General features: G+C 33.3%; 1 protein-coding gene across 1 annotated transcript; it reads right to left on the bottom strand.

Moving 5' to 3' along the window:
- Nucleotides 1–14,797: 14,797 nt before the first annotated feature.
- Nucleotides 14,798–15,891, bottom strand: LOC149550164 (putative calcium-binding protein CML43). Its single transcript, XM_089793281.1, has one exon. It carries the CDS (start codon nucleotides 15,609–15,611, stop codon nucleotides 15,033–15,035), a length of 579 nt encoding a protein of 192 aa, XP_089649407.1. The 5' UTR covers nucleotides 15,612–15,891; the 3' UTR covers nucleotides 14,798–15,032.
- Between the last annotated feature and the right edge of the window lie 8,558 nt (nucleotides 15,892–24,449).

Genomic DNA, 24,449 nt, shown 5'->3' with positions numbered 1-24,449 from the left:
TATCCATCTTCGGTTTCTTCTTCAGCAATGTAGGAAGACTTCTTGCCTTTAAAGGCCTTTGTAATCTTTGTTGTCTTCATCTCTTCTACTTTTATACTTGTCTCCACCTCTGTAATTCTTCTTCTCTATACATTTAGCAACAATATGACCAACCTCATTGCAATTGAAACACATAATAAGTAACTTACCTTTGAACTTTTCTTTACCTCTATGAAATCTCCTTGCTAGTAGTGCTTCAAGTTGTTCTACATTCTCCTCATATGTATCACTATTACTAGAAACATATTTTACCCTTTTATTATTCTTTTTATTAGGTTCCTTCAATGACAACTTGGCTTTGAAAAAAGATTCAATATTGTCAAATTTGTAATTATCAAAATTAGATAGCTCTAAGACTTTCATCTTTGGCTCTTAGAACATTTGCATCACCTCCATAGATGGTGTGTAGTGCATCCCACATTTTCTTTGCACTATTACAACCCTTGAACAATCCTTGATATCATCAAACTCGACATAACTTAGGGTAGAGGAAATCTCCAACATTGTCTGGTTATGTTCTTTCTTCTTTTTCAAATCTTTAGTAGTTAGGGCTCCAGCAGGATCAACATGCTCATTAGCAATGGTAGATTGTGCATGATCTCCAAGATCTCTTAGATGTAGCTTCATCAAACTTTTCCATGTAGGAAAGTTACCTCTATTAAGCTTGGGTACCTCTCTTTTTGACATCTTGATCTTTTTGCTTCTAGTACCTTCAAACTAATCCTCTTAAGCAGATGGCTATGATACCAATTGTTGGAATTTTTTAGAATAATTGAGAGGGGGGTTGAATCAGTTATCCAAGGTCTAGATGTACAATTTAAAACTTTTCACAACTTAGTGAACCCATATCTATAAAACATTTTCATCATGCATGCATCCATTAGATTATGCAATCACTTAGACTTGTAGGTTACTGTCAAATCAAATTTGCAGAAATGTAAGCATGAAACATAAAAAACTCAATAACACATTTGACACAATAATTTAACATGGAAATCTAATTTGAAAAAAACCACGAATAACATGCTACTCATTCTCACTCTTTTCAAGTGATGCCCTATGAAAGGCCAACCTTATTAAAGATTACAATGCACATTGTTAAATGTGACCTAGTTAAAGGATTTCAATGTTAGAGGACTTTATATCATTCACTTGGAATGTCACCCAGTTAAAGGATTTACAAATGACTATTAGGTCAACCTTAATCCAAAGGATTTACCCTAGACTAGTACAATGATTGGAAAGTAACAATAAGGCTTGATCTGATAACAACCTATAACATACTTGCACATTACAAATCTTTGATTTAGTCTTCCATTCTACTTGGCTTTCACACACTTCAACTATGATAGCTTGGTCACCCTTCAAGCATCCATACCCTTAAGCCTTCTTGCTTTGCTTGCCAATGTAGTCTCTTCTCTTAGGTCACTGAATGAAGCAATACCCTGGACTACTTATCTTCCTTAGGTTCTCGTACATGACAACCTTTGCTTCTAACGAGCCATCTCTATAAATAGAAAATTAAGATCTTTTTCATTCATCCTCTATCATCCATTTTAGGGTTAGGTTGGATTAGGTAGGATTCAATGAATCTACCCATCATTTCATTTCATTCCCTTCTAGAAACTTCTCCTTCCATCCTCTTTGAATTTGCTTCAAAATAGTTCATCTTGAATTTTGTGTCATTCACTCATCAAGTTTATCTTCTACATGGTTCACACAATCCAAGAAATCAAACTTTTTGGCTTAGATTGATTGACTTCATGATCTTTCTCATAATGTTGACACTTGGCATTAACCAGCTTCTGATGCTCGGCACATACTACATTGCTTGACATCCACTATCAAAACACTCAACATGAACTAGAGTTTACTAGTGCTCGGCATCAACTAAATTTTACTTGGCTTACACTTAAATTGACTTTGCTCAGCTCCAAGTGATTTTTTGTTTCGCTTACACTAACTTTTCTTGACGCCTACTGTGCAGATTGTTAAGTTTGGCAGACACAATTTGTTTAACTTGTTTTTCTGAACTTAATTAGCGTAACCATCCTTTGCAACCTTAAGTAGATTGTCAATGTATTATAATATCACTATATTAACTAATCCTTGTACTCCTTTTCCATATCATAACTCAACCTTTCTTCTAGGTGCTATTGTTACCTCATTTGATCAAATCCTTTTCATCAATCAAACAAATGATAATACTCAAATTATCTAGGCAATTGTCTTACCAGCAAGTAGCAGGTTTGACATTAGTGACAAAACAATGATTGAAACACATTATCATACTTGTATCAATCTATTTTCAACATGTACTACAAGGAGAAATATGAGATATGCAAAGGGAATATCATAGATCATAGGTATAAATATTCATTTTTGGCAAGGCATGTACATATATTGTATATAGTGAAGTCTTTTTGGAGACCGAATCACAATATTGGGGCGGGGGGGGGGGGCGTCAGGGGGGCATGTGTTATTTTGTAATTTTAAATAGATTGCTAAGTCATGAGAAAGTATTTGTGCCACTAATGTCAAAGTGGGAGATTGATGATCTCTAAGCCTTGTTGCCTATTAGTGTCCAACACTTAGTCATTTTCTAGGCAGAGTTGGTTGGTCATCACTGTAACTGAGCCACCTAATGAAGGTTGAGAATTCATGGACTTGTATATATATTTTATTGCAAGCCGAGAAAGTTTAAGGTTGCCAAGCACTCCAATATCGACCAAGTTACAGTATATGTTGAGTAAAGGATAGAAAAGTTAAGAAAATAAGAGACAGTATATGTCGAGTAAAGGATAGAAAAGCTAAGAAAAATAGAGATAATATATGTCAAGTGAGTTAGGTACTATCAAACATATAGAAGCCAAGGGAAAACATGAATAATAGTTATGACCAAGCATTAGGATATTCAATTGTTGAGTCAACCAGTTTTGACATATGAGTTTTTGATGGAATAAAAACTTATATAAATCATTTTGACTTATTTCTATGTGAGATTTGTAGATTGTAGAGATAGCTAAGGAGATAATTACGTGTTTTTTCAAAGGATATCAATCCCTAGGAAGGTAGAGTAACCAATTAGAAAATTAGATGAACTAAGAAGCAAAAGGGAGAACTCTAGATCATTGATCATGATCTAGAACTTTCTTCAATTGTCTTTTTAAGAAAGGACCAAGCTCTAAATCAAAAATATTATCATGTATGCACAACAAGGTCAAGGATAGAGTGAAGGAAGGCTAAGTTTGATGATCAGAGATAGAGATCGGACAGAGAAACCTAGCAATAAAGGGCAGAATAGAGTATATCAGATTAGGAGATCAATTTAGACAAGGGAAGAGGAGATCTCTAATGTAGCATCAAGTGCTAACCAAAGGATTAGGTAGAGATATTCTAACAAGTGGATCAAGGTAAATCTCTTAACATTGTGGTTTTAAAAGACCTAGCTAAATATCCTAACAAAATGCTTACTTAATTTTAAGTTTAAATTCTTTAATCAAGGTGGACCTAACAGTCTTGTAAGCTCATGACAAGGCAAACCCCTCATAGGGTACATCACTAGAAGTGATCAAATGTTGTAGCCTTAACATGCACATTTTATTGCTGCAATAGTGAAGATTTGTGTGTGTCATCCCTACCCCAGTTTTACCTTCACCTTGGAGGGTTTCTGGGTAACCAAATCTTTGTGTTTTGTGTTTGCATTTATGTTTATGGATGTGATACATAGGTAGATCTATTTCAATTTTACACTATATGGTTGTATGGTATATGATCTAAGATATGAGATGGGAAAATGGTGAATGTACTTGTTTTGTTTCAAGAAGTTAAAAGTTTTTATAGATCATGATTCCCCCCCCCCCCCCCCCTGACCCACACCCACACCCCCTCCCCCCTTCAGTGTCTTACTTCCCATTAATACTTCCAACATAAAGTTGTTTGTTATCTTAATGTGTTTAGGTCAAGTATTCAAGAGGAACTAATTCTAGTTCAAATGAATATTATTGAAGAGGCATACTAATCTTCCCTAGGATTTGAAGAAAAGATGAACAAGATACTAAGAATAGTGGTAGAGGTCATGGTGGAAGTTCTAGAGGGCAATCTTATGGAGTCCAAAATGAAAATCCAAATAAGGATAAGATTGGAAGTAGTAGTTAGAACTAAGTAGAAATAAGTTAGAATTAAGTTATGGTGTCTAGAAAGCTATGGCTCGAAGAACTATAAAAACTTTCATGGTGTCTAGCAAAATCTGGCTCAAAGAACCATGATAAGTTGGTTATCAAGGTGTCTGGAAAAATCCATCCCAAAGAACCAAGGTAACACTTGTTGCAACACATTTCAGTGTTGGGATATAGGTCAACTATTGATAAGATCGTCAGTTTACAATAGTTACCTTCTATTCATTATCATAGCTTCCAAAACTTTTGGAAAACAACTTAATGTAGTATGTTATGATAATAGGTCTAGCTATTGATAAGATCGTCACCTTTTAATAGCTTCCCTCTAAATATATACATCAATGAATATAGTCACCTTTCATGACATAATCACAACAACATCATGTAGTAACTCACATGATATCCACCATGAACCAAGTCAGAGGGAGGACCCACCGTAGCTGCTACTAGAGGGTGGAACAATGTTTTCACCTCAAACTTCTCTGTCATAGAGGAGAGCACATTACAAAGAATTTCACTTAGAACTTCTTCTCATAGAAAAGATATCATCCACAAAGGATTTCATCTCAAAATTTCTCCCTCTGAACAATGATTTTGAGAAGTCAAGTCCTATAGTTACTCCCTTTGAGACTCTCTTCACCCAAGGATGCCTCTCAGACTCTCTCTGAATCTAATATTAATCTTTCAACCTTTAGTGATAAGTTGTTATTTCCTCATGATGTATATAGGGGTAGGCCCCTCAAGATCATGTAGTCATATACATGTATTTTAGACTCCCTCTGAGTATTAATCTTCTAAGCTCTTGTGTTGCCTTCAAAGAAGTGTCATATTCCCTCTTAATGTAGAAGAATCTCATAACCTTAATCATCAAAGATGCTTTCTTCAAGAGCCTCATTTTATCAATCTTGATCATCAGGGTCTTTGGAGCTACTATCATTCTACACAAAATCTAGTAGCATGTATAAGATGCCAAAAAAAAATCCTGCAAGAACATCCTCATACATAAAGAAAAAGATCAAGGCAAATAACACTTATAGTATGTATAAAATTGCAAAAAAAATATAGAGAGTAGATTAATGTAATACTCAAAGTTAAGAAATACTTATCTACACATGAATGGAACATCTCCCCTTTAAAGTAGGAATGGAACATTGTTTATCATTCCCCCCCACAATGTGGAGTTCCCAATCTTTTATCATCAAACAATTTTCCCATCACATTAAATATGGAAAGCATCATCCTAATGGTATCCTTTTCACTGTATGTGAGAAGTCTAATTTGTAGTTTCTTCTATCATCTTAATGAAAATTATAGTTGACATTTAAAATTGTATGAAATTTGCACCACTTCATCCTTATGGGAATCCCAAATAATTGAGTATTGCAATCTCAAAGATGCCCCCCCCCCCCTTTTAATTCGACTCAAAAAGAATATGAGGTACTGTAGAAGTCAAATATTGACATAATTAACCATATTTAAACCAACTTATAATTATTGTCACTAAATTCTATTAATAATTCTAGATCACGTCCATAATACCTAAATATCAAATCACGTAGTGGATGGTATAATTATAGCTACTTGAGTTTGGACACAATCTATGTGGAGTTCTCTTATTCCCAACATGAGTGATTTACTCCTACCCCTATGTACACTCCCTATCCACTACATAATTGGTCCAAAGATTCTTATAGTTTTATCCATCATTTACTTCCATTATTAGACTCCTTAAGAGAGAACAACCTTTAATCAAGTTAGAAGATAATCATAGTAAGATATGATTAGACTCAAAATTAAATGTCGTTAGGATATAATAAATTATCATAATATTTGAAAATAGTTATCTCTCTAGAGAACAATTGGTCCACATAAATTATGAGCATAATATTTTTTCAATACTATTAACCATTACGTAGATATATGAAATTGTATGAATTATAACCACACATATTTCAAACTCATAATATCTATTTTGATGCATCTAAAATAAATAACAAGGAGAGTTTTAGGTGTACCTTATATGGTGTCCTTTGACATGCCTCCATAAGCTTAGGCGGTGTCTCTAAATATTAGCATGCTCCTAGGTTATGACATTGCACTTCACTAGACTTGACCCTTCTTTCAAGGCCACCTTTGACATATGACTTGTGTAATTTCCCTTCATTCCTTCAATGTCAATTTGTATATTGGTTTCATAAACCTTAATGAAGGGGCTACTCCATGTCAATCTATCTTTTCATGATTGGGCACTCCATTAGTCATGTCTTCAATATAATTAGATGGTGACTTTGTGGGGATATTATGCTTGACTTTCATAATGCCCTGTCTCCATTATATTGTAGGTGTATTAATAGTCCAATGCTTGCTTCAATAGAGTGACCTAATTGTGTTTGATTTTAAATGCATTCCAAGTGCATTCAATGCCTTTGTAAATAGTCTTCCTCACATTAGTGACTTGGACATGTTGACCATCCACCTATTTTACTTCGTATAACTCCTTTCTTGGAGCTTGGTCCACATCACCTTTTGCCTGACTTACTTCACGTTATTAATGGGGTTATGATAGATTTTATTTATGTTGGATGCCTTGAATATGTTGGATGCTCTATGATGATAACAATAGCTTGATCAACCTATGATGATAGCAATAGAAGACTTTGTGTTATATGTTGTCATCTACAAATAAGAAAGCATGGAAGACTATTTTATCAAATTTTGTTCGATATTGTAGAAGACCAATTTCCTTGAAGACATTTTAAGTCTATATCCATGGATGTCTTCATAGATGTATGGACATTGTGGTGTATTGCAGATAAGTCACTTGTATACTCATTGCAGATGTTATTTCACTATTTTATGGGTTCATTGGAATATGACCCCACTTTCATGGGTGAGATTTTGACTACCATATTTATGTTATAATATACCTCCTTTCAATATTGTATCAGTGTTGTTTGTGCATTGTTGCATCACTTAGACATCTTACACAATTTATGTACCATTGGGTTATGTACGGTCAACTATATGGGAGTATATGTATGATGTTACAATATTAGGATAGGTGACCCATCAATTTATATCAATGCCCCCTACTAAGTTGGCACTCGTATCACCTTTGTTGGCAATGTTGTTTTGGTCGATAGTTTGTAATGGTCTCACTGTTTGTACTATCGATCTGGTGGAATCCTACATGGAATATATTTTGCAAGGTAAGATGAAGTAAAACATCATTTCTAAATTCAAGCATTGTCATAATGTGGGATCATTGCATGACTACCCTTTTGTACCATATTTTCCTTTATCATTGGGTCATTGATTGATGATGGTATTCTTAATGCTCCATTTTTCCATTTAATTGACTACCTAAAATTGGACATGGTTTATGTTCCATCCTCTTGACTACCATAATGATATTGTTCCCGTGTTGTTAGGATCGACAGGACCTCAAATATTTGTAAGGAAACTTAGGTGCAAAAACAACTTCCTACACTAATCCCTTAAGGAAAGTATTGTGCAAATTTTATTTAAATCCTTACAATTTTAGATTCAATATTATGTAAATAACAATATTGCAGTCAACCATGAATACAAAAAATAGATAGAGAAAGAAAATACAAAAACAAAGATATGTTGGTGTGGAAAAACCTTTCGGTAAAGCAACCCCACCCCTCCAAAACCTACACAATGTATTATCTTCAACACAAAGGTTACAACAAACTTGCTATGCAAGTTCTTTCAGGACATGGAAGACAAATTTAGTCATAAAAAAACACTACCAACAATACACTTTCACTCTTTTATCTGCAACCCTAAAGTTGCTTATATCATGCACTTTCCATTTTAGAGAAACTTCCAAAGAACTGTATTAGGGTTTTACCTTTCTCCAAAAAAGTAGGAACCCAAAAAAAATTTGTGCGCTAGATGGAGACTCAATTGTACAATACTCAATGATCAATTGCCGCATGTCTTCACGTCTTCACCCATCATCATATCTTCCAAAGATAGCTCTTATGCATAATAGGAATCTGTCATAACCATTTCAGTCATGATCTCCTTACACACTATTCAAGATGTCAACACATGCAAGTGGAGTGACACATCTATGTACGTGAAATGTGAGCTTTAGATCCTCACACACACTTCAACATGTTCACTATATGTGAAACCATCCTAGAATGAACATGGAATTGTTTATCTAAAATAGTTTGACAAATCGACCTGTTGCCTTCTAACTAGAAGGATTATGCCTTTGCTCTCAGAACGAGAAGCGGGCAACCAGAGCTCTAGAACGAAGGATTTTAGCTAAATGAGAATTCAAATTACACTAGATGGAATGCAATTAAGCTAAGAAATAAAAGAGCATAGTATGCTAAATGGATGCATATTTAAAATCTAAATGATACTATAATGCAAGAAATAAAGCTATGACAATGTGAGCAAGATGAGCAAGAATTCCAAGATAAGTTTGATGCAAATTCCAAAATCTCCTCCCTGTAATGAGGAATGGAGAGTTTCTTTTATAGAATCCAAGAGATGATTGACAGTCAAGATTAACTGGAATGGACGATCAAGATTGAAGAGGATAGTCAATCATAAAGGAAACTGCCTCATGAAAAGGGAGTTAACTGGTTGCCTTTGAGTGATAAAAGGAGTTAACTGACTATCTTTTTGAGTGATAGAAGGAGTTAATCCCTTTTCTAGAATATTTAATTTAATAAAATAGAATATGACCTTATAAGTGGATAACTTTAATTAATTGAATAATTAAATTCAATAATTAAAAAGAGGAGATATCTTACTAAATTAAATATATTTAATTCCTTTGTACATTAGCTCAAAGAGGTAATTTTAATTTAATTAAAGTAAAACACTTATAATTAAATTAAATCAAATCAATAGGTTTACGTAGCTAATTTGAGTTGATACTTAGGAATTAAATAAATAGTGAGATTAATGCAGATTAGGGTTTTCTGCATTTGACACCTAGGTCAAGTAGCAATTATCAGAATTAGAATTGCCTAGTGAAATAGGACTTAGGAATAGTTGAATAAACCAAAGTTGGTAGTTATGGCAATGTGCCAATTTTCGGGTATTACAACATCAACATGCCAACTAGACATGTACACTCACACTTAATTACATTATTTGTAAAAAATACATTTAAAAAATAAATAATAAGAATAGGAATTATCCAAGGTTGAGACACCCTATTCCTAACAATTTTTCTGCTAATGCCTCATACACAGCAAAAAGTGATTTATTGGTCTTAAGGTATTTACTGTGATAATTTCTCTCAACTCTAGAGCTCAATTCGTATGCCTTTGTTTTACCAAGACGAGACTTCTTTGATATCTATTATGACTTCTTCTGTGCTCCTGACAATCCCTCTTTCTGATCTAGTCAATGTGCTAATTTATTCATGCATATAGTTGACTTAATCCAATGGATTGATTTACAATTTTGTTCCAAGGATCTCTTCTATTTTTTGCTCGAGTGCTCCAGTATGATTATGAAACTTTCCCTCCTGATGCCTCAGACCATAGACTAAACAACAAGCTTATGACTTTAACGTACTGCTCTCCAAGGACATTTCAAATAGAAAAGAATCATCAGCCTTTTGCTTCATGAATTTCTTACATGTGCAGTCTAGCTCTGATACCATGTTAAGTGACATGGATCGTTTCGCCATTGCTATAGATATTTTTCAAATGCAAATTTGAGGACTCATAAATATGAGAGGAAGAGACGTGTCTCGATAGTTAATCATCATTAGTTAGTATAACCATATGTATAATATATAATTTTATATATATACATCACAGTATTTATCTAATGATAATTTACCATCAATAATTAATCTTCTGATCATATCAATCTGATAGTAACTAAAACTTAACAGTGCACAGATTCATGGGATATCAACAAGATCACAATCAAGTATGAATATCCATTGCTACAGATGGATGATATTATGGACTGCTTGAGTGGAGCTATGTATTTCATAATGATAGATCTGAAGAGTGGGTACCATTAGATTCAAATTGGAGAAGGGGATGAGTGGAAGACTGCCTTCAAGACAAGGGAAGGATTGTATGAGTGGTTAGTCATGTCTTTTCTGCTAACCAATGCACCGAGCACTTTCACGTGGCTCATGAATGAGGTACTGAAGGAGTTTCTAGGTAAGTTGGTCATTGTTTACCTAAATGATATTTTGATCTTTAGTAAGACATTGGAAGAGCATTTGATGCACATTCATAAGGTGTTTGATAAATTGAGGGAAGAAAAGTTGTTGATAAATTTGAACAAGTGTAGTTTTGTGAAGAGGGAGTTGGTGTACCTGGGATTTGTAGTTTCAATAGAAGTTCTAGAAATGGATCCTGAGAAAGTGAAAGCTATCCTTAAATGGCCTACTCCAAGGAGTGTGACTGAGGTAAGATCTTTTCATGGACTGACTAGTTTTTACAAAAAAAATTTATTAGAGGTTTTAGTAGCATTTGTGGACCCTTGACTAAAAAAATAAGAGGGGATAGAAAAGAATTTGAGTAGACTGTAGGAGCATATAAGAGTTTTAATTTGTTGAAACATAAAGTTAGAGAAAAACCTATTTAGCACTTCAGGATTTTAATAAGGTGTTTTAAATAGATTGTGATGCTAGTGGTACTGCAATAGGAGATGTTTTGGGCCAAGAAGATAGACCTATTGTTATTTCAGTGAGAAATTGAATGATGCCAAAAGAAAATACTCTATTTATGATTAGAAATCTTATGCTATAGTTCAAACATTGAAGAAGTCGAGACATTGTGTTCTTCCTAAGGAGTTTACTTTGTATACTGATCATCAAACTTTACAATGTTTGAATAGTCAAGGAGCATTGAATCAAAGGCATTTGAAATGGGTTGAGTTTTGTAGAGCTATACTTTTGTTTTGAAACACAGAAGTAGGAAGTCTAACAGAGTTGCAGATGCTCTTAGAAGAAGACAACTTTTGCTGACAGAGATGCAAATTGAGGTGGTTGGGTTCAAAGAACTAAAGAATTTGTATCTGGAGGATCCTAATTTTGGTGAAGTTTGGAAAGCTTGTAAAGAACCCATTACTCTTGAGAGGACGAAGTGGTTGGATTTCATAATTCATGATGGAATGTTGTTCAAAGGAAGTCAGTTGTGCATTCCCAAAAGTTCTATGGTAGAGAATCTCATCAACGAGAAGCATAGTGGAGGATTTGGTAAAGTAATTAGATATTTTCTAATTAACTCTAGTCTACTTAAGCTAAATTGTAGACATCTAATAATTAAATTTTTTTATTAATTATTATGATGCAACCTAAGTTAGACCTTTTTAATGTTTTGATCTCCTTTATAAGGATGATCTCTCTTTGGAATTCACCAGTTCACTTTTGATAATAGCTAATTTTTTTATATTCATCAAGAATGTCTCATTTATGGATCTGAGAATTCTAGCCTCCATAGCTTTTGATTCTCTCTTTCTATGATGGGTGTTCAGAGTAGGTGATTCTTGGGAGTTGATCTTTCATCAACTTCAACATGATTGACTAGACACTTTAGTAGAGATAAAACCATTGCTTTGGTTGTTGAGAATTATTACTGGCCATGGCTACAGAGAGATGTCAAAAAGTTTGTACAAATTTGTAAAGTAAATGTCATATGATGAAAGGAGTGAAGCCAAATATAGGGTTGTACCAGCCATTACCTGTACCAGAGAATTTGTGAGAGGATGTCAGCATGGATTTCGTTCTTGGTTTACCAAGAACACAATGAGGGCATGATTCTATATTTGTGGTGGTTAATAGATTTTCATAAATGACACATTTTATTTCCTGCAAGAAGACTAGTGATGTTGTTCATGTGGTAGAGTTGTTTTTCAGAGAAGTGGTGAGATTACATGGTCTGCCAAAGAGCATAGTTTTTAATCAGGATACCAAGTTTTTTGGGTATTTCTAGCGTACATTGTAAAAGAAGTTGAAGACAGATTTAAAGTTTAGTTCATCACTTCATCCACAAACTGATGGACAAACATAAGTTGTGAATTAGAGTTTGGGAAGCTTGTTGAGATGTCTAGTTGGAGATAAGCCAAAAGGTTGGGATATAATTTTACCATAGGCAGAATTTGCATATCACAATAATTTTTTCAATAGGAGCACTGGTAAATCAACATTCCAGATTGTGTATGGGAGCAGTCCCAAAAATGCTTCTGAATTAAGGCAGTCGGATAAAGGAGAGATAAGGAGTGTTGAAACAAAGGATTTTGTTGAACATTTGAAGAAAATCCATGAGGAGGTGAGGAAGCACATTACAAAGATGAATACACAATACAAGGCTAAGACAGATGTGAAAAGGAGGTATAAGGAATTTCATATTAGAGATGAAGTCATGGTTCATTTGAGAAATGAAAGATTTCCAATGGGTACATATAGTAAGCTGAAAATGAAAAAGTTTGGACCATGCAACATACTGAAAAGGCATGATTATAGAAATGCCTATGAAGCAGAGTTTCAAGCTAAACTGAATATTTCACCAATATTTAACATTGCAAACCTAACAAAATATTATGGAGGTGATGGAGATGAAGTTGCAGAAGCACAGTGGAGTATTATAGCAGCTACTTCGGCTACAAAGGAGATTGAGGAGATATTGGACAGTCACATTGGAAGAAGTACAAGGAACAAAACATATGAAGAGTATCTAGTCAAATGGAAAGGGAGGCCAATGGGGGACTCGTCATGGCTAGCAAGGGAGGAGGTTGATCATCTTAGTTTTCTTATGATTACCTGAGACGTGATAGGGTCACTTCTCAAATTACCCTGAGTGTCTGATTGAGGAGTATCTTGGATATAAGAGCAATCTTGCATCACCCAAAAAAACATTTCCTTTATGTTTCTTGAATAAGAGTTGTCTTAGTGCAGAGTTGTTGGTTCTTGAGGCTTGCTACTTAGTAAGTCAGTCATGCGAGCTCAGAATGTCTTAATTTCAAAGGTGGAGGTTCATCTTGGATATATCAGCCTATTAGTTGAGGCCCAATGTCATATCATAAGTATTCATGAAGTTATTGAGAAATTTTGTTGAGCAATTTTCGTATTAAAATTTCAAGCTCAAATTTGAAGGCCTTAGAGGCCCTAGATGGGCTTTGAAATGAGATTGACTAGAGCTTGCACATTTGCGGCGATAATAAGAAACCCATGTATTGTTCTTGCAAATTGATGTTATTTATTTGTTTCTATTATGTGTTTGTGGTATTAAGAGGAGTACATCATGCATTCATTTTCGAATTTGCAATAGAAACCATTTTAGAGATTAATCGAGAGTCAAAAATAAATGCTTACAATTTAAATTTAATGCAAAGATGAATAGCCTCAACTTTCATAGAGCTCTATAGAACAAGCTCCAAACATATGTATGTTACATAACAAAACTAATCCAATGCATGATGATTGCATTACGCAAAAACTCCAATGATAAACACATGACAAGGCTAATGCAATGTGTGATGATCACTAAACATAGAAACTATAATGATAAACACAAAACATAGCCAACTCTCATGAAAATCAAAGAAACAAACAACTCCCCAAAGCACAATCAGTGCACAACGAGAAGAACTTCCATAAATAAGACTCACCTACCCCAAAAGCCAAACTCCCTTTAATGAGTCATGCAACAAGGTGTGACTCCTTTTTGCAGGAATCACTCTTGCCACCTTACAAGGTTGGCAAGATAACTCTTGATAATATGATAATAAACATAAACCCATGACATGGTGACCCCATGACAATGTGTGCCTTCAATCTTTTTCCCATAATCTTCAACATGGCATGGTGACCTAATTGTTTTAAACCAATCGATATAACCTTCAAAGATATATAAACCACACAATTCTTTATATATATTATTTTATAAAAATTATAAATAGAGTGCTATTCAAAATTAATCAATTAATTTTGATTGTTCTATTTAATTTCTATTTTTATAATACACTACTTCAAAATTATTATTAAAAAAATCTTCAAACTTTTGTCACACAATAAAAAAAAACTAATCAATTTTTTTTTATAAAACTTAGGAAAAGACACCATCTAAGCCACCATGCTTAACAACCATAAAACTAGGAAAGAGATAAAAGAACTTATATACTACCAAGAAAATAAAAATATATAGATGATCAATTCTTTGTAAGTGTCAATTTCTATAACTCCAAATACATAAATATCTGAACCAATTGATTGTGATTGTAAACTTAGGAAAAGAGGCCATCTAAGCCACCATGGTTAACAACCATAAAAACTAGGAAAGAGATAAAAGAACTTGCATACTACCAAGAAAATAAATAAAAATATAGATGATGCAATTCTTTGTAAGTGCCAATTTCTACAACTCCAAATACATATATATCTGAACCAATTGATTGTGATTGTTCTATTCAATAATAATATTATCTTTTTATTATTAATTATTATTTTATTCCCTAGAAAAATATTAACCATTGAAGAGATTGCCTCAAAACATTTGTTTCACAATCCATATGAAGGGAAAGAAAACTATATAGAACACCAGAAATCACACGATAACTTGATAGCAAAATCTTGCGTTATCAATTCTTAATTAAGAAAACTCTAAAGCAGACACCTTTGTTTTTCTTTCTTTAGAAACCATTCTTTAACAAGAACCAGAGAAAACTAGGTCAATGTCAGGAACTTCATACCAAACCTAATCGCTGATCCAAAATACAAATGTCATCTTCCGTCAAGACATACATTAGACATGAAACAGCCTGGTGTTGACGCCGCACAGGGCGTCAATAAAATCAAGAGCCCTTGACAGTAATGGCCTCCGTCATCATCTGCTTAAACTCGAAGAAATCAACCAGGCCGTCACGATTCGCATCAACAGAATGGATCATATTTTCCACATCATTCGCCTCAGCCAAACCGAGCCTCCGCAAAACCCCCTGCAATTCCGACGCCGAAATGAATCCGTCACCGTCCTCGTCAAAAACACCGAAAGCTTCTCTCAAATCCTGCTCATCTTCCTCCGTTACGACACCCTCGGAGGCGTCAGAAACCCCGAGAAGCTTGTCGCCAATTGATCCGTGCAGCCCTACGAAGGCGTCAAAGTCGAGGCCGTCGCTGCCCGGGCTGAAGAAGCCGCGCACCGTCGATTCTAGCTCGGGCAGCGGGATCGGAAGGCCGAGCCTCTGCAGGGCCTGCCCGAGCTCGGGGACGCTGATCTGCCCGTCGCCGTTGCCGTCAAAAGCGTCGAAAATTCTTCTGAGCCTGACAATGTTGAGGCTCTTGCTGTGCAGCCTGAACGACGGGGACACTCGCACTGGAGGCTTCGACTCGAGCTTCGAGGAAATTTGATCCATTTCAGGAGTATTTTCCATGGAGGGATGATGGATATACAGTGTGTATGTTCCTACGGCGAAGGCGATATACAATGTGTATTGGCTTTCATGGTGGGGGATTTTTATAGAGGAGATGTGTGGAAACAGCGTGGAAATTTCCACCACGCGTGAAGAGTGGGAAATGAATGAATGTAACGGCAAAATATGTGTGGAGAGTCTTATCTGACCTTTTCTTATTTTGTACGTTCTTGAACGGATGGTTTTCCATGTTCTAGACACATGGTTTTTAATTAAATAATAAATATGTACGCATGGTCTCTACATATTAATCTCGTGAGGTTTATATTGAATGAATAAAAAATTTGCAATGATGTTCTGGATGTATGGAAATAATAAATGTCTCTAAGTTATAACAATATTATTAATGGGTTATGACTCTAAAATATAAAAAAATATAAAGGGCTGACTTAGTTTATGTGGTGTTGGAAGGTGTATCGAGTTAAATCCATTTTACGTATTTAGAAAATAGTAAATATAAAGACGGCTATTTGATTTTTAAATAGTAAAAAAAAGATTCTAAAAAGAAAAGAAAGAAATGTAAAGATGTAGAAATAGTAATTATAATTTAATAAAAAAAAAAAATTTGAAATTGTCTTGGGTTATTGGGCCTTTGGTCTATAGGTGAAGTTGAGTGGGTCTAAATGAGTCCACCAAAGATCAAGTCTTGCTTGGTGCACGACTTTGACATCAAACTTAAATAATTAATGAGGAAAAATAAATCATTTTTAGTTTTGTTTTTATGAACAACATATTAGAAAATAGAATGAAAAAATAATAATCATTTTTTTCAAAAATAGTGTTTAAATCAAATTTAAAATCTCTATTTATGCTTTAAAGTTATTAAGTACATGTTTATCTTCAGGAATGTTTTTCAATTGTCCTCACAATGATTTAAAAATTAAATAACAAAAAAAAAGTAATTAAATGTATTATGGAAAATGATGAGTGCTTTAAGCATCCCAAATTTCTTGAGAAAGATGTCTACAATTGCATGTCTTTAGAATTTATTGTTATTGCAGAAAAATAAGTGTAATGCATAAAATGTACTTAATTTTAAAGTTGAAGGTGGAAAATTTTGTTGTGACTATAGAATTTGGATCATTTTAGGGTCAAAATCAAATCTCCTTTATTGTATTAAGCATTGGATTCTATACAAGATATACAACATGAATCTCTTTATTTAAGTCCACAGGCTTAAGATGATTCAATAGTTGTTGATATACTTTCAGAGTTGCATATCTAATTCTACGATTTGTGAGTTTGTTCTCTCTAGCTCAGAATATTTATTAATATTTGCTCAATTTTGAGGGTTGTTAATATTTAAAAATTCATTTACAAGGTTTCAAAAACCTAGGATACATGTGCTCTTAGGTTAATCCTAAAAAAGATTGAGTTTGGAACCATTCAAGGATTGAACCAACAATCATGTGAGTGTCTCAATAGTGATTATATAGATTTTGATTCATTTTAATGTGCTAAATCCAAGTGCTCCTATCATAATTATTCCTTGCAAAATCTTTAGATGATGAATAAGTGCAACTAAATGTGTATGTAATACACGACAAAAATTACCAAAATGTGTATTTAGTTAGCTTGTACAATCTAATGAAATTGAATAAAGGTGGATAAATTTGAATTTTGATGTTAAATATATGGGTATGAGTTTGCTCCACATACAAGAGTGATTAATTGTGATGGAATAATAAGATTTGTATAGATAATGAATGTGTAATTATGGATGGTACAATAAATGTAGATTGCATGAGAAATAATGCAAATATGGATAATTTATAGCCAAAGATGTGAGAATATGGATATGTGAAGATGGTTGAAAACTAGGGAAATGAGTCCAACATTATATTTTGTCATTTGTCATACAATTCCTTTCAAATATTCTCTCAAAATAGACATAATTCTAGAATGTAAGAAACAAAGCAAGATTGGTATGTAAAGGTTATTCATAGCAAGAAGGAATTGATTTAGAAAAAATTGTTGTGCTTGTTGCTAGACTAGAGGCAGTGAGAATGTTTTTGGCATATGCAGCTAATAAGAATTTCACAACTTATCAAATGGATGTCAAATCAAATTTTCTAAATGGAGAACTCTAAGAAAAGGTAAACATTGAGTAGCCTAATGGATTTCCTCTGACAGATAAGGAAGATATGGTTTGCAGATTGAAAAAGGCATTATATGAACTAAAATAAGCACATAGAGCCTGGTATGCAAGATTAGATAAGTATTTGACAAGTTTGGGATTTATGAAAGGTAATATTGATAGCAATTTGTATTTAAGAAAGAACAACAATGGCTTAGTGATTGTTGAAGTATTTGTGAATGACATAAAATTTGGAGATAATTATGAAGCAAGTGAAGAATTTGCAGAGGAAATGAAGAAATAATTTGATATGAGTATGATTAAAGAGATGAAATACTTCTTGTAATGTTGATAGCAATTTGTATTTAAGAAAGAACAACAGTGGCTTAGTGATTGTTGAAGTATTTGCAGATGACATAAAAATTGGAGATAATGATGAAGCAAGTGAAGCATTTGCAAAGGAAATGAAGAAATAATTTGATATGAGTATGATTGGAGAGATGAAATACTTCTTGGAATTATAGATTATATAGAACATTGATGGCATTTTTTAATCCAAATGAAGTATCTTAAAGATTTGTTAAACAAATTTGAATTGGAAAGTTGTAAACCTATTGGAGCTCCTATGGTAACTAGACGTAAGTTATCTACCAAAGATGAATCCCCTATTGTTGAATAGAAAAAAGTACATATCTATGATTGGTGGATTTTAATGTTTGACACACACTAGACCTGATATAGCTAGTGCAGTTGGAATTGTGGCAAGATTTCAAGCAGATCCTAAAGACACCCATTATGCAACACTAAAAAGAATTTTCAAATATTTAAAAGGTACACCTGATTATGGATTATGGTATGGTAGATCACATGATTTTATTCTATGTGCATACACTAATGCAGATTGGGTAGGAAATGTTGATGACATAAAGAGCACTAGTGGTGGAGCATTCTTCTTGGGAGGAAGATTGGCTTCTTGCCTAAGCAAGAAATGGGATTTTATCTCACAAAGTACGATAAAAGAAAAGTATGTAGCAACAGAAAACAATTGTAATCAAATTATTTGGATGAAGCAAATATTGAAAGACATCGAGATTGAGTTTACAGAGCTTGTTGTCATACACTGTGATAACAAAAGTACAGTGAGTATGTCGAAGAATCCAGTATTACATTCAAAGACAAAGCATATATCTATTAAGTATCACTTTTTGAGAGAGAAAATTTGCAGAGAAGGAGACTAGATTGGAGTATATTAGCACAAAGGAACATATAGAAGACACATTTACAAAACATTTAGCGAAGGATACATTTGAGTACTTGAGAGGTATGCTTGGGGTTATGCCCCGGCCTACTTTTGAGTAGTTGATGCAAAGATTTCATCAGTCCAGTGGTAGCAAGGCACTATTTCTTTATCTAGACTAGATGCTTGATGCTTCTCCTATGGGGGAGTACATGTATTTGAGTTGAGTCATGAAGGACTCTTGGTAACATTGTCTTTGGACACTTGAACTTATTGCAGATCATACATAGACAATTGACATAATGATACCTTTGTCATTGATGTCAACGGGGGAGAGAGTAACATCCTTTTATATGTATGTTTTGGGAGATATATACTTGAGGGAGAGATTCATGTTGATTGATGAAGAGGATTTGAAAAGATACTAATGTATGGGGGAGATTGACACCATCCTTGTGCAAGTTGATTAATGACATTCATGGACAATGTCATATCCCCATTTTAAGATAGAATTTTAATAATAATTAGATAATACAATGTTATTAAATAAATAATAATGTTATATTAAAACTAATACTAAAATTGAAAACAAGAAAATAATAATTATTTAATCTATATTATTAATAAAATAATATTTGGTATGATATTTTAAATCATTTAAAAAATAATAAAATTTTAATGAGTAAAGAAAGAAATAAAATTACATACAAGAGACAATATTGTAGAAAGTATGTTAACTTTCTAAATAGAAATTAATAATAAATAAAATAAACACAAATAAGTAAGTAAATATATAATATAACATAGAATAATATAAATTAACTAAATCTAATGGAAAGTCAAGAGATGTTTAACAAATAGACATGACTCCTTAAAATTAAGATATAAAAGGAAGGAGAGTTTATTTTAGAAGGCAAGGGGGGGGAGGGAGGAAGAGGGGAAGAGAGGAGTTCAAAAAGGAAAAATGGAAGAGGAAAGTAATATGAAGAAAATAAGGAAGTAACTTTTTGAAAGGGTATCAATGATATTGAAAGGATGTGAACCTTTGAAAGGGTCATAATTATGAATAGTTGTGACTCTTCAAAAATATTGTGATTATAATAAAGTATTGGGATTTTTTCAAAGGATTTTAGTGATGAAGTGTTGTTACTTTTCGAAAGGATTATAACTATGAAGGGTTGTGAATTTTCAAAGGATTTGTATTATGAAAGGTTGTGACTCTTGGAAAAGAAGAAGGTAAGAAAGGTATGTTTATAGATAATATTTATTTTATTATGTTTATGAATTTATTTATATTTATGAATATAAGTTAATATATTATTTAGTACATATATTTCTTACAAAATGATTAAGAACCCATACTACCAGTATAAGGACTTTGCTCGCCTATATAAATGGCTTTGTGCCAATATAGAGTCAAGAGTTGTCTTTATATAAATGGCTAAGATAGGGATTGATGGAATCTTATAGTGTCAGTGCAAGAAGTGAGATCGTTGTATAAATGGCTATCATGCTGGAGTGTGAGAGATGAGTAACCTTGTATAAATGGCTAGATGAGAATGAGATAATGGCCAAAACTATGGCAAGAATAATATATCTATAATTGTTAGTATTTAAACCTAACATTTATTTTGAACGTACTAGTATTTCAAATCAACCCTAATAGTGGGGACATTACAGACAACATGAATGGGGAGCATATGCAGAAGCAATATATTTGGTATTTGTGGAACTTAGATGTTTTTCATCTATGTTTCAGTGGATGTGTGTTGCATTCATGACAGAGTTTTTCATTGATGTCAACATACTTGTTATTTTGTGAAGACCAATATAGCTAAAAATAGAGCTTGGTTCCCTGAATTGAAGATTAATTGATACACACTTGGGATTATGTGCTAGAGTATGCCTAGATGCTACAGTTAAGAGCACATAATGAAATATGAAGACTATACATAGTTATGAAGAATTTGGTGAAGGCAGCTTTTAGACAGAGCTTCAAGAAAGCGGGTATTGTTGCTTGGATTTTATCTCCTAACAGAGATGGCTTGGATAAACATGCATAGTTAGATGATCAACTAGTGGAAAGTTATGAAGACTGTAAGCCAAAAGATTACTTGTAATTGTGAAAAAAGATGTAATGTTGTAATGGAACATGTATTGTAATATCTTAAGATGGTCATATATTATTATTGTAAATTAGGAAAGCCTCAAGGCTGACTCAACAATTTTTTATGAGGACTTGATATAAAGGAAAGTCATTTCCTTATGGTAGAGTGTGGCAATGAAAGAGTGATATGTGATCATATCTATGTGATGTATTATGTGAGCTTACATGTGAACATATTTTGGATCAGAGCAAAGATTGATGCAATTGAGGCATGGTGAGCTTACAAGGAATTGTATTTGGAAAGAGAAGTTGATGATGGACAATTGTCAATGTACACTTGTATTATTTAGAGGGGATAGTACTGAAACTATTTGGATAGTGGGTCCTTATGTCTTCTTTTCAACTCCTAACGGGGTTGGCATAACTCCTAACGTGGATTCAAAGTCTCCTAACAAGGACTCGTATGTACTGATTGTATTACATTGAATTCTAACAGGGTCCATCCTTTCATTAGGAACTTTTATATTAGTACATCAGCTCATGGACATCATCCCCACCAAGGTTTTCCCTCTGATCAAGGGTTTCCCTAGTTAATAAATCTGATGTTATTGTGTATGGTTATCTCTATATAGTTGTTTCATCTATTGTTTACATGTTTCAAAATTAATAAGGATATGAAGATTTGTCTTATTGCATAACTAATTGACTCATGAAACATGGGTCGATGAGTTTGACTCAAAAACTACGTAGTTGAGTCCTAATAGTAGTATCGTAATTTGAATCATTATGGAAACATATTTCCTACTTGTCAATTGACAAGCTCTAGGGGATTTCTAATTAATGGGTTCATAAGGCACAACACTTGGTGAAGGTTTTACAAATGGGGTTGTAGGAAAAGTGGGTCTAACCATGGAGAAAATACATTAGTTAAGTTCATTCGAGCTAGAATAGTACTAGGATGGTGACCTCATAGGAAGTCTTGGTGCTTCACCTCTATGAGTATCACCTAGATCCAATGAATGCTAAGTGTTCCATTCATTCTCATGAGATATGGGTTCATGTGAAAACTACTCATGAAACATGAGTCAATGAGTTTGACTCAAAAACCTACATAGTTGAATCATGATATCAATATCACAATTTCAAATCTCTAATAACATTTTTAATATAAAAATATATCAATTCATTAAACATTTGCATAATTCTCAAAGTGTAAATGCTTTTAAATTATAATCACTATAAACATATAAATTCAAAATAGAAAACAAGTAAAAAATAATCTACTACATGCACATATTAAAGATCTCCTAAATTAATTTATCAAAACGTAATTATGTCTTCTCTCATGTTGAATTCAAATAACAATCACACATTTAAGAAGATAAATTAATCTTCAAATAGCAAATGGTTTTCAAACCATTAATAATTTGTATCTTATACTTTGTGTATATATTGGTGTTTAGAATTTTAGTTTGTACGGTTGGTTTGGTAAGTGTAATTACATGGCTAAAATTTTTAAGATCTCCTAAGTCAATTTATCAAAATGTAATTGAGTATTTTATAATGTTGAGTTCAAATAACAATCACACGTTTAAGAAGATAAAAATCTTCAAATAGCAAATAGTTTTCAAACCATTAATAATTTGTATCTGATATTTTGTCTATATATTGGTGTTTAGAATTTTATTTTGTATGGTTGGTTTTGTAAGTGTAATTGCATGGCTAGAATCACTCAAAAATTAAATATTGGTGAAATTCCTATAGAAGGCTTTATCTGCTAGGATAGTGTAGTCTATGTATTTTATTGAATAATACATTCCACAAGAGAATTGGGGTTTTACTCCTAGAAGGATTCAACTCATGAGTAAATGTGTTATGGTGTATTTCTTATTTTATGTTTATAAGAATAACACAATGTTGCATTACAACTCATACAATTGAACTATTTGAAGATTCAAGAACAAATCATTTGTCATGGACATATCATTTGACTTTCAATGAGGAAGGAAGTGTGCCATATAGAAGACCCATCAAACATAAAAAAAGATATAGTCAATGACCCTTTGACTGTGTGGCAATCTATGGGTATTTCTTCCACCAATCCACTTTAGATACACAAGGCTTACAACACCTAATATTTTTATGTTAGTCCATTTTTTGGTAGTTCCTACACCTCTCTATAAATTTGTGTTAAAGAAAAAGGTTAATTTCATTTCATTAATTAAATTACCTTTTCTCCCTTCTTAAGATTTCGCTTTATGCACCTTTTGCATTCTCATTTAATAATTATTTAGTAATTATTAAATAGCATTTACCTTTTAGGTTACCCTTTTTGGGTTTTGATCTCCTACTAAGGATAGATCGTTTGTAAGTATCTTGTATCTTTTCTTTTTCTGAGAATACAATTTGCATATTTTCAGAGCATACCCTTGCCTCCACTTGTCTTTTTCTTCTCTGTGACAAGTTTTTACATGCAGGTATTTAAGGGCTTCGTGGATTTGTTTTGCATATTTGCTCAAATCCTTCATGGTATCAGAGCTAGATCTATTGTAGCTTGCTAAGTATTTGGACAAAAAGGAGAAAGGGGGTTTGACAGAATAGATCTGACATTTTTTGAGCATTTTTCTTGATTTTTGGATTTGCGATAGCGATGATTTAGAGAAAATAATTACAGAGGTGATTTTCAAACAACAATATCTCACTCATGCGGACTCCTCTTTCTAAGCAATTTTTTTTTGGGGGTAGAATTTTGTGATCTACACATTGGTGCAGGTTGTTTGTGATCTTTGTTTCTGAATTTTTCTAAAAAACATAAATCCTGATTTTTGCAACTTCAAAGGCTTCGTTCGAGCTCATATGGACACATATTTAGGTACCCTTTTTTTCAGTGCATGATTTATTGTCTACTTTCCAGATTTGGTATCAGTTTGGAATAATATTTGAGTGGACATAGTACTTTTAGAATTTGGTCATTTTTTGGCCTACAAAAAAAAAGTATATGTGATTCATATATGAAGTTGTTTTGCTCTTCTCTCATTTATGCACTCCTTCTAGCATATGGGGTTTGATGTTTTGCATTGTTGGGGGGGGGGGGGTGGGGGTATTTTGTCATATTGTTTCTATTATTTTCTTATGTTAGCCAGAACTACATTCAAAAATAATTCAACACCTTCTAAAAAAATGGTCGAGACCTCTTCTTGTCTAGAACTTTTGACCCCTCATAATTATCACACATGGAAGACCTTGATGACACGGCTTCTCTGGTCAAAAGGGTTGTGGTCTTGTTTAGATGTAGTGTAGCTAATTTTATAGAGGCCTTTTGAGGTCATGCAACATAGGAACAAGATGGATGATGCAATAGGATTGGTTGGTTTATAG

Source organism: Cupressus sempervirens, chromosome 7, assembly GCF_028749045.1.
Source record: "Cupressus sempervirens isolate cs-2001-9-10 chromosome 7, ASM2874904v1, whole genome shotgun sequence".
Taxonomy (NCBI): Eukaryota; Viridiplantae; Streptophyta; class Pinopsida; order Cupressales; family Cupressaceae; genus Cupressus; species Cupressus sempervirens.
This window is presented reverse-complemented; position numbering and strand designations above follow the sequence as displayed.

What these genes read in the sequence shown, in the direction of transcription:
- LOC149550164 (XM_089793281.1), bottom strand. Translation starts at nt 15,611, where the DNA reads ATGGAAAATACTCCTGAAATGGATCAAATTTCCTCGAAGCTCGAGTCG.